Raw genomic sequence first — 12,009 nt, forward strand, 5'->3', positions numbered from 1 at the left:
CTAGCAGGCCAGACTACTGAGCTAACTGCAGCTGGCAAGTGCTCCTAAGCTCGTCTGAAACCTAACCATCTTCGTCACACAAAGAGGCCACCACTCTTAAGGTTGTGTGGCCAGGCCATTTGCACCTTCAGGCATTTATATCAGAAAAAATCAGGTAAAATATTTTTGCAACATGTACAATGTTTGCAGTTCATCTAGCATGTTTGTGTAGTTATTGTGAAATGTTACAGTATAATGAGTCTTCACCACCGTGTTGCATGCACGAGTGTAGCTATACACTGGACTGAATTAGAATAATRTTGCATGCACTATTTGTTGTGCAGCAGTGTCTGGACTACTGGGCTGCATGTTCTTTGTTGCTGTCTAAATGAACGCAATATTAGTTTGCTGCATGCAACGGCAGAAAGTCACACCTCCCCATGCTGAGTAAAACATTATAATGCATGCTATGTTAATAACAAGTAGATCAAAGGCCTGAGATACTTCATTTTAGTGATGGGCCTGAACCCAAACCTCGATCCTGAGCTTTGTCAGGCTGGACAATTTGAAGTGAGATTCTTCTCCTAATTTGGGGACTGAACCTATCTTTATTAAAAGTGAAAAATCAAACTTATTTTTGTACCATTGTCCCAAACTTTTTGAGGGGAGATAATGCAAATCCAGATTTTAGAGCTGGGTTCGAGCCCACTGCTAAACAACATGGATGAAATCAATTTATTATAGTGTTTCCTTCAACCATATCCATATTCTTTGCAGAAATCCACTTTCAACAAGCGTCACTGAAAAGGTAAGGAAGACACTGGAAGGGAAGAATGGCTCCGCTATGAATTTTAAGACAGATAGGTAACATACGTTATCTGCAGTGAACCATATGTTTGCTCAACCTCCTCCTTAACATTCACGCTGACCTGGAAGGTGAGTATGGTTCGCTCCTGCTTTCTGCTCCGTGGACTTGGGGAGGCGCCTAGGGGACTGCAGAACATGTGAACCCAGGCTGCGGGTCTGGGTGCGTGGCGGTACGGAGGAAGGCATGTGAACCAGAGCCCTCTTTCCTTTTGCGCAGTTTCTTCAGGGCTGAGCTCAGGGAAATGAGGGGTGCTGGCTGCTGCTCCCCTCCCTAGGGAACAGGATTCCAAAAAGTGGATGGAGACTGCTTTTACTTCCTAGAGCTGACCCATTAAGTGGGGCAATGGCAGAAAGAGTGACTGATACTTTCACGGAATCATTTACATTTGCTTGTTTAGCTCCAGTTCAGTGGCACAGAAATGGATTAGAATAAATAGGCTTTTGTGTGCTTAACATTTAAATCTTTCATTTTCAATGTGCTATTAATGGAAAAAATGTTAACTAGTATTTGGATTAATTTGACTAATATATGGTAATGCAATGCCTGAGTGAGAATAATTAATTGAGCTGCCCCATTCCACTTGCTTTTGTGAGAAAGCAGAGAGTCTCTCAGGGGTTGGGGAAAATGAGGAATTGAAAGCCAAATAGTCATGGAAGCAGATACAGGTATAGCTATAACCCAGGGTGCAGCTCTGCCCTGGGTCTYCAGAAAGCTGATGAATCCACATAGTTCTGCAGAAGCAGAAGGTCTGAAGCAGAATGGTCTTAATGTGTTTTAAACACAAATCTTAATGCAAAGTCAACAGTTGCCTTACTCCTTTGCAACAGAGACACTCTGAATTTCTTCTGTTAATTGTACCTAGAGAYTTTGATTACATATAGAAACCAAGGCAATTTGTTTGTATTTTGTGTGGTATGTCTAATCACACCAGACAGTTCATTGCCACTGGATAGTCTTTGGCAAAGATGGCTTGTATATTTATAAAATGCCTTATATCTAATGGGGGTAATATGAAAAGTCACTGTTAGAACTTTAATCTGCTAATAAAAAAAGAATTTTTGGAAGATACCTATTTCTGCGGTCATGCTTTGGAGTCAGTTAGGCATTAGAAGAAAATATTCCTCAGACAAAGTTTTTAAAATTTTACTTATTGTGAGGTTTCCCAGGTTTTCCTTGGAAATATCTGTTATAGGCTACTTTCTGAGAGAGAGAATATTATTCTAAAAGACCTGAGGCTGGACTAAATTTGGAGGCTGCTATGATCCTGATTTAGCAACAGAAGTCAGCTCTTATTTCTCTCTGACCACTACTCGACTAAATGGCTAGATTCAGACTGGAAGAAGGCCTGAAGACACCAGAAGAAGTTAAAGGATTAGAGATCCACTTAACAGATCTAGATGTCCAAGTACATTTTTATTTAGTTTCTTGACATCATCGACCTTATTCTTCAAAGTTGCGGGGTTATGCAGAAGGAAGATTTTTGTAGGTATGCATTCAGCTTTCAATTTATCTTCACAAAAGTGGCAAGCAGTATTTTAAGAGCTTTTCTCTTTGAAAGGTACCCTTAGTTTTGGAGCGTGATTGCCAGAGCCTGAATAAAGGTTAATCRTGTATATATAACTGTCTTCTCTGCAGTGGAGGAACAGCTGTATGCGTCTTTGGCCATGTACATTTGCCATAGCGAAGGAAAAATGGGTATGGTTGCTCCAGTTTTGCCAAGTGCAAAACTGACTGTGTGCACATAAAGTGAATGGTTACATATCTAAATAAGGTTGGATGCACAGTTTCACTCTACTTTTCTGAAAATCAGAGCATTGTTTTGACCATATTAGAAGAAGCTGCCAAGAGCAGCTAGATCTCTCTGCTAGTGATGAATAAAACAGTGAGAGTTTCTGAACTTTTGTATTATAAAAGAAGGTACAGACTGTACTAAAATTGCCTCAAATATCACTTGAAGTTGCATTATCTATACATACTGAGAACAAAGCCCTCATTAAGCATGCCAATGGATAATAAGTTTCTTTGGCAGTAAAAGCAAAAGAGGCCTCTTGAGCATATTGACTTCTGTTAGCAATTTTATGCAAGTCCCACAGTGAAGASTTGGGTAAAAGTAATAGCCACGTTGCCCTGCTAGAATCACCAATGGAAAATTACACCTTCCATCCAACAGTTGCCAGAGACAGGCTTACTACTGCGTAAAGTCTATTAAATATACCAAAACTGAAATTGGCCAGCTTCCTTTTGTTTTCTGCTTATAGATTTTCTACATGTAAAAAGATCCATTTCAAGAAACAAATTAAGGACCTGGGAGGAAGAAAAGGAAGAACTGTCTTCTACGTGCTCTACAGGTCGACGACAGCTTGCTTGACACRTCTGCCAGTCTCGCTTTGTTCCACAAGTCTTTTCTCCCAGGCTTCTCATCACATATACAGCAGGACCGGCTCCACTTCTGGGGGGCTGCTGCGAGCAAATGGCATCATGAGGTCTCTCTGCCATGTTCTCAGTGGGCCCCCCTGCAAGGCTACAGGACGTAAAGTTCATGGCATTAGGTCTAACTGCTCCTCACAGCTACTCTTCGCCTTTCATTTCCTTATTTGCTGCTGTATTTGCTTTAGCTACTTTTTCAGCCTTACATCTTCCAGCCATCCTCAATTTGCCTGTTGGCATTTCAAGTTTTGTCAACAGTAATACATTGCCCTAGTCCTCAGGGTTTGTGAATGTCCCCTTCGCGTCTTCAGACAACACGTCGTCGTTTTGCCTGTTTCATAAATGAACAAATAATCTTTCACTTATTAAATGGATTTCTAAAAATGTATTTTTGGTCTCTGTTTTTTTTTTTTTTTTTTTTTTTTCCGGAAGCATTTTTTTTTTAATTTTTGTGTAGACTTTACTTCTCCTCAGCAGATACAGATACAGATACAGTGCATGGTAGTGATTTGTAAACTTTTAAAAAGATTGGCAGAGGTTTAATACTGTTAAGAAATTACTGGAAGCCTCATGTACAATTCTTCTGGACATGTCATTCTTTCATTAATAAAATCTATCTTTCAATGTCTATTTTTGTAAACATTTTTGATGTCTAGCTGTGAAGCCCCAATCTTTGGAGGCAGCAAAGGTAAACTTGGGAGCTGTAGGATTCTAGAAGATATTAACAAGAGAATATTGGTGTTTTTTTGGTCTTGTCATACAAAACATTTCAGAGCAAAACTAGTCACAGTTGCTAGTATCAATGTCTGAGATAGCTATTCTTTTTCCAAATATGTTGAAAAAACTCTGTGCAATTTGTCTGTGGCTGTCATTCCCCTGAAACATTAGTTCCAGAGTTCTGTTTTTGTAATCAATTAGATGGTTTTAATTAAAAACAGTAACAAAAAAACCCAACAAAAAACAGCCAAAAAATCCCTGAAACTACAAGAGAAGAGGATATTTTCACGTGATGGTGTTTCATAAAGGAACAGATTTCAGCTTCCTGAGTGGGCTACTTTATGTAACAGCTAGAATAGAATATGACTAAAGTTATGAAAAATATCAGGGCATTAGCCTTTTTAATAGAACAAAATGCCAATGTAAAATGCCTCTTCTTCTGTCTCAGAGAGATGTCAAGTCACTTTAAAGCACAACAGGTCGGCTTGGGAAAATGCGTTTTGATAATTCTTCACTGGATACATTTGCATGCTGAAATCTATATTCAAATATACAATGTGTTTTGTGCCAAGAAAATGACTCCACAGCATGACCATCTGCAAAGCAGAAAATACTCTTGGACAGATTTGGAACTYAGCATGTGGTCCCTGCTGCAGACTGCACAGTAGCTAATTTTACAAGAGCTCAAGATAACTTTTCACTGGCATTTCTCTGAGATCAGTGCCTAACCAATGAAATGGCATGTGGCATAGAAAGATRTGGCAGGCATCTATGTCAAATAACTTTCTTATTGGAAACGAAGAAAATGTAGTCACATCCAATTTTTCCAAAGTCCATGGCACAGTATAGCGTGCAGGTATGTCCCGAATGTCTGCTTTTGCATTTCTTAGACAAGCGTTTGCATGTACAAGTCAGGTAACTGCACTCTTGACCTAGCAGCTATTTCTATTTCTGGATTTGATTTTGTGGCTCAGGTGTTTATGCTGCGTAGGCACCTGCAAATTTGACTTGCTGCAAAAAGAGAAGATGTCTGCCCTGTACTGCCTGGCAGTGCAAGCTAGAAATAATCTTTGGGGTGTTTTTTCCATATCACCAGACTATGTGTAAAGACCTTCCACAAAGACAATCTGGAATATTCTCAACATGGAAATCCAGGAACCTTCCTCCCGGAAAGTACACATCTGGATGGAAGAGGATATCCAGTTGARTTTTTTTTTTCCCTCATATTCATCAGATACTTCTGTAAGTGTCCTTAACTCCCAGGTGGAGAAAGTATTGCACCTTTTGTTGCAGGAACATAAGGGATCGCCGCTGAGAAAGCCATCTCCTGGCTTGGCAGACCACTGTCATCTTGCATAGACAGTCTTGCTTTCAAAATACCTGTTCTGAAGTTCCTAGCATTTTCACCAAAAGCGTTGTTAATTTAAACCATCAGTTGCCCGAATACATTTACTATTCACAGAATTTCCAGAAACAAAGTTAAAACAATTGTCCAGCTTAAGTGCAGAGGGCCTGCCTTGTCTGAGTAGCATTGCAACGAGTTGTAACCTTTCTCAGGCCTCTCCTCCATTTCCAGCACTCGCGTGGACTTCTGGAGCGCTGAGTTTGGTTAAACTGTGGTATTTTACTGACAGGGACACTTAGAGTTGGAAAATCTGGAACACTTTGTTATTGGGTGCGAGGTTGCGTATCCTGGCTGTCAGCTGCTTACTGCTCGCCCAGCCCTTCGGAGATACGGTGCGTGGCGGCAGCCACCGTGCCTTGCTAACCCGCTGCTGGGTTTTGAGCTCTTGTGTCAGCGCCTCTCCTATCCCACGCTCAACTGACTGTTTCGATAGACAAGATCCCTGAATCGGATGGGTCTGCTGAGCTACGCGGTTGCTGCGTGATAATCAGGAGGAGCCTGCAGGCAGAACGGGTAGGAGCAAAAGCACTGCAGGCACGAGCCCCGCGCTTGAGAGAGACCACAAGCTCTTAAACTCTGTTTGTCGGGACAACCTGAAAATCCCCCTTGCTTCCAGCCTGCTSCATGGTGCTGCTGCAACTGGAAGATGGTGGAGGCAAGTAGGAGAGAAAGCAAATTGCAAGCAAATGTATCTGTCAAGCACAGTTCATGTCTCTGAAACGGATATGCTTTTTGTGAGAGGCCAAACTTGCAGGTAATCTTAATATGCTAAGCAGACTGCTGGTGGGAGCAGGGAGACACGAGGAGACACAGCTGAATATCATCTCTGAATCTCATAATCATAAGTTGATGTGATGTTTGCTGTCTCGTATTTCTAAGATATATCAGGGCTGATCTTTTAAACCAACAGATTTCCACTTGCTATGTAAGAAAAGTTGGTAATTACTTTAACACTAGTTTGAATTTGAAGATGCACTGTGGTAAATGAGGGAGCTGAATTCAAGCACTGAACCATGAAAGGGAGTGCTGCTGTAGCTGAGATGGTCTAAGGACATAGGCAAGGCAGGGTTTGTAGCAAGGGGTGATATTACTAGACCAGCAGATAYAGTTGGGGGAAAAAGACAAAGCAAACAAGCAAGCTTTGGAGCAAGCAAGCCCTGTTCTAGCTGGTGTGTGCCTGAAAGCTTTTGGATTATCTCTTCCTAGAAATCTTACTTTTCTTCAGAGTGACAGGATTTAAAACCCCGCTGTGAGACCTGAGCCAAAGGAGAGAAAATAAAAATTGTGGGATTCTTTCAGGTGATTTCAACTTTGGATTGAGCCTTAACTATGTAGCGACTACTGATTGCATAATGATAAATCTATGACATCATTTGTTGGGCCATTATACATTGAATGCTAAATATATGASCTCTCCCTCCCGACTCCCTTGATAATCCCGTGTATCCACTTGGGGAGTAGTTGGAATACCATGCTGCTCATGACATTAAATTGAAGTCATTTATTGTTTTTATCAAAGTTGTATTTCAAGGTTTGGAATATTTTGACAGTTCTTGAGCTTGGAGTTCATGGTCTCATATTATGGGGGTTTCCTTGCATAACATACATGTTATTTGCTTGTTTTTTTAGGTCTAAACATAATATACTGTTAATGTCTGGGCTCTCAATCAATATTAAGAACGGTTAAACTATAGTTTGCAGTTACCCTTATTGGTCCCTGTGGAGCCATTCTGTCTTACAGTATCAATTAATGGGACAGATCTACTACAGCACCGTTGCTAATTGTCACAGGAGCATCTGTGCACGYGCTATAGCAATTTCTAAATACTGGTCAGCTCAACTACTTGGATGATCTCTTGTTAAGTGCTGAAAGGATCTAAAAGGTTTGCAGATGTATGATTGAAAAAGTTCTGGTCATATGTAGTTATTTTCCTAATTCAAATTTGTTCTCAATATGCTTTTTTTTCACTCAGGGTATTAGCATAATRGGAAGAATGAAGCAATATTAGAAAACTGAAGAAAAATGTTAATGACATTCATTTTCTTTAGCATATAAAAAYATGGCCACAAATATAGTGTCTGGATCATAAAGAGCAAATATGAGTTAAAAAGTTTGTGTCAAAACATATGTCACGTGTATCACATACAACATGCATTTTATCAGGAATATTGTAGGATTTTGATATTATGTGAAGCCAGGAGGCTTTTCTCTGACYATATAAGTGTACAGTAGGTAGAAACAAATGATAGTTACAACTTTTTACATTACAAAAAGGTTAAAAAGGGTCTAGAGCAATGTTTCTTAAAGACATCTCTTATTATCAGATTCCCCATGACTTAGTAAGATACAAAAATGAGAGTCAGAAGAAGGTATTAAAATAAATAATTTACAATRAGAAAAGTTCTTTTTGATGGTGTAAGGAATCATTTTTATCATTTGTGGTTTTCAAGATACTGTTCCTTAGACTAACATTAACCATTAAGTGTCTTCTGCATCAGAGTGAAGTAATCTAAATATGAATGACACCCATTTTAGTGGTGAGAGGAGAGCTAACTGACCCACTAACTGTCCTCACTTGTGAATACAAATGCTGTCCAGAGCTATTCTCTTCCAGTGCATTTCAGAAGCATAATGAAGAAACCCACACATCCATTTGCTATAAAGCTTTTTTTCTGTCTCTTCAGGGAAGCAATCAGTCGTGTTTGTGAAGCAGTGCCTGGTGCCAAAGGAGCCTTCAAGAAACGAAAGGTATTTTTCTTTTCTTTTAGTGAAGTTGACCATGTTTTCTTAGTTCAGCACAGAGGAGACAAGGCACAGCAGGCAGGTGAGTTTAAAAGTAGCTTTGAGAATTGCAGATCATTAATCATTTAAAGTGTAGGTTGTTTTCGCCCGCTGTTTGTAGCCTGTCACCCTTTTGGTCAGGATCTTCTTTTACAGGCATCTASAGGTATGAGTACATCTAGGAAAAGGATTGTGGCTTGCCTTTGTGCTCCTACTGCAGCAAATCCCTTTTCCTTTCCTGTGTAGGCTGTAGGTGGAAGGCTTAAAGCAATCTAGAGGGGATGCTTTTTCGTACAATGCATGCGTAAATTGTGGAAACTGTTGCTGGAAGCTCTTCCAGAGGCCAAAAATGTAAATAGTTTTGCAAGTGATTAGCTCAGTGCATGGAGGATAGCCCTACTGGGGATGATAATTCAACAGTTTAGGAAGCTCCCAAGTTGCTGATTTCTGGAAAAAGAGAGAATGAACTAGGCGATTCTCTGTTTCTGAGACTATTTTCACAAACATCTGCTGCCAGCTGTTCAGTGGCCAGCACTGAAGGCAGGACAGATGGAGTTTGGCCTAACGTGGTTATTACTGTGCTTTCGTTTGCGTAGCAGCAGGTAGGATCTGCAGGCGAGGAGCGGAAGGACGCCTTGGCTCGGCCCTTGCGCTGCCGGCCGTCGCAGCCAGGCTAGCCGTGACTCTGGCCCCTCGGCCAGGCGGGACCGAGGGCTGCTTTGCACTGCTTGACCTCTTTGGAGATGGCTTGACTGCTGTTGCAGCTGCAGCCCTGAAAGCATGCCTGATCATACAGCCTGCCTGATCATATAGCCTCCCTGATCGTATAGGAGAGGCTGTGGTGGGGTGGTTAGGATGTGCTGGCAGCTTCGGGACCAGCCCAGACTTTTTGCTTTGGTACCCGTCAGTGATGCACCGTCGGTGTTGCTGCAGTGATGCCGCTGGAAGACCCCAGCTCGCATAAAGCTGTGCCTATAGCTTACACCTCGCCTTGGCCACACCAGGTTTATTTTCTGCTCCTTGAGCAGCCTCCCGCTGCCTGTATTTCCACAAGCCTGCTAGCAAAGCTAGGATTTAATTCAGAGTTGAAGGGGAGGAGCGTAGGATGCGATTAATTGTGGCTGCTGTGTTGTAAGTACCTGTTGGGTGCAGAAGGAGAATAAGCAGGTGAAGGAACATATCTGCTTGCTTCCCTCCCTGCCTGGCTATTTATGCAGCATCCTAGAGGAAAGGTGAGGCTTGTGCGGTGGGGAATCTGTGCCCTGGCAAAATATGGATGGTGATGGAACAACATATATTACAGCGTCATGGAAACTGTCTTGGAAATTACAGGTCCTTCCTCCCTGCAAATATATCTCGTGGCATTTTTAGGTTCTTTACTTGGTTTTTGGTTTTTCAACCTGGAAGTAAAGGGGAAATTTTCGTTTTCCTTGCAAAGCAAAATGACACAAAGTAGGACTGGAAAAGTAGGTTAAACAAAGTCCCCAGTGCCTAATGAGACACCTTGCTGTATTACTGTTTTTAGAAGCGGCATTGCTTATCAGTTGTTGAAAAGATATGCTCTTTTAAAAATAAGCCTACTTGTTTGCAGAGAAATTTTGTGCAGCAGCAGAATTACAGCAAAACCTTAAAGACTGGTCACTTTTGCATTTTCATCACTTCTCATATTTTTGCCGCTTCTGGTTTACACATGTGGTTCAAGTGAAATGTACTTCTTTGGGCCAGTTTTACATGGCTGTTTCCCAAACTGTGGAGAGGTGATCCACAGGTGGGAGCTCAGACTCGGGGCGGGGGGCTTCGAGCAGTATTCCCAAGGGCTTGCGTTAGAGAGAAGTCAAGGCAAGTACTAGCTCTGTAAGCTAGTTAGGAGTAATCATTAGCTGCATGGTGGACCCAGCATCCACAGGTATTTGCCCTTGGCCAAGCTTTTATCTACTGCTATGAAAGGGATACGTGTAATGACGCTGTGATTAACTATTTGTGAAAGTGCCATCCATATCCCCTGCTTTCCGTGCAGAGAAAACAACAATTTTTTTTTTCAGGAGTTGAAGCTGTTTTCCCAAAATAAGAATATCCTGTTTTAAGAAAATACTGACTTAAGACATCTATCTCAGTCTACTTGCTTGGCTCCCATGAAGCTAAGACTCTGCTATTTAATGAAAGAATACTTTTTTAGGCCAAGTGTTGATGCATACCTGCTTATCTTTATTGTTATGACTATTATTTTTAAATAAAGAATGATCTCCAAAGGGGAAACAGCTGTTCTAATGAAATGATCTTTGGAAAGTCAGCAGTTAAGATTTAAGCCTGCAAGATTTCAGCTAACTCTGCATAGAATAAATGGTGAGCCCAAATGAACAGGGAACAAAAATGTGCTTTCTTTCCTCTCACAGCCACCAAATAAAGTTCTTTCTAGCATCTTGGGAAAGAGCAATCTTCAGTTTGCTGGAATGAGCATAATGCTGAATATCTCCACCACCAGTTTAAATCTAATGACGCCTGATACAAAACAGGTGAGTTTAACTGCCGTAATAATTGGTGAAGCTTTTGATGAACAGCCTGTTGAACAGCTACTTTCTGTCTACCAAGATAGTCAGGGACTCAAAGTACTATTCCTCAATAGCATTTATAAAGTGAATGAAAGCAGAATATAAAACGTAGTAGGAGTCACAGTTTGTTTAAGTATTCAGCACAGCTTAGATGCATTATTTTCTTTTGTCCATGCTGCAGGTAGCTCTGTTTTTCTGTAAACAGACCTACAACATAAAATGGCATTTTCTGGTGGCAGGAGTTCTCGTTTGGGTGCAGTTACAAACTTTCATAGGGTTAAGGATAGAGTAGGTGACAAAAGAAATGAATGTGCGTCCCCAATTTGATGCTCATTTTTCCCATTCAGAGTCTTAAAGGGCAATCTRTTCCTAAGGCGCCTGCTGAAAATACAGCCGCAGGGATTTTTCAGTGCAGTGAAGCGCCCTGTCTTTTAGAAAGACAAGGCAGCCTCTCTCAACCAGCCCGTTTCTTCTTCTTCTTTGTGCTGAAGGTACATGCCGACTTTGGGGAATCACTGCAGTGGATTGTGAATGATGTATGAGAGGAGAAAAAAAAATCTTGCTCGGTGTATATATAAAGAGGGAGCAGGCAGGCTTGCGTAGGCACTGCTGTGCTATTTGCTGTGAGCTACATACTGCGTTAAGGCACGCAACTTTCTGCCCAGATACAGCTAGTGAGAGGAAAAAAAAAGAAAGAAAAAAAAAAGAAAATCCCTGGTGTCCTCAGAAGCCTCAGGATAGAAGGATAAGAAAGGCTACACACGACACGTATTTAAAAGCTTGCTGTTTATTACTGTGCTTCTGCCGATTTATGTTCTTCGTTCTTATCCTCATTTAGAAAATGTTGTAATCTTCTCTCGTTTAGAAAATGTCATAATCTTCTCTCAAACGAAAGCACAGAGACTGTGAGAGCAGCATTAYGGCTGGCTGCCGCACTTTGGAGCCGTGTTACGGAGTAGGCAGGGCTTTTTGCAAGGACGGYTGCCCCCGGTCAGCAGCGCAGGAGCTCGATGGCAATAAGATCTGTTAAAGAAGCGCCAAACCCTGAAAGTGGCCTTGCCTTCAGCTGGCGTCAGGGTAGACAGGGAGTTAAACGGATTTATCCCAGGGAAGGATCCTCCCCCGAATGTTTTGGCTTTTCTCSACGAGAGATGAAGTAATTTGCAGTGAACTGAAATATAAAAGAGAGTTGACGGAGCTGTTTATCTTTCTCTCACGTCATTCTTTTTGAGAGAGACCTGGTCTGGAAGCTGGAGGACTGGGAAACATCTGGTTTCTCAAA

At 41.4% G+C, this 12,009-nt stretch overlaps 1 protein-coding gene across 1 annotated transcript in view; it reads left to right on the plus strand.

The window, feature by feature from the left end:
- SHC3 (SHC adaptor protein 3) overlaps positions 1 to 12,009 on the plus strand; it is a 58,556-nt gene that overhangs the window by 24,802 nt on the left and 21,745 nt on the right. Inside the window, exons 3-4 of the mRNA XM_085312348.1 lie at positions 8,082 to 8,145; positions 10,572 to 10,691. Coding sequence (XP_085168474.1) covers positions 8,082 to 8,145; positions 10,572 to 10,691 — 184 coding nt within the window. The remainder of the gene's footprint in view (positions 1 to 8,081; positions 8,146 to 10,571; positions 10,692 to 12,009) is intronic.

This window comes from Rhea americana, unplaced genomic scaffold (genome assembly GCF_003343005.1).
Source record: "Rhea americana isolate MKP2758 unplaced genomic scaffold, rheAme1 scaffold_11, whole genome shotgun sequence".
NCBI classification, from domain to species: domain Eukaryota; kingdom Metazoa; phylum Chordata; class Aves; order Rheiformes; family Rheidae; genus Rhea; species Rhea americana.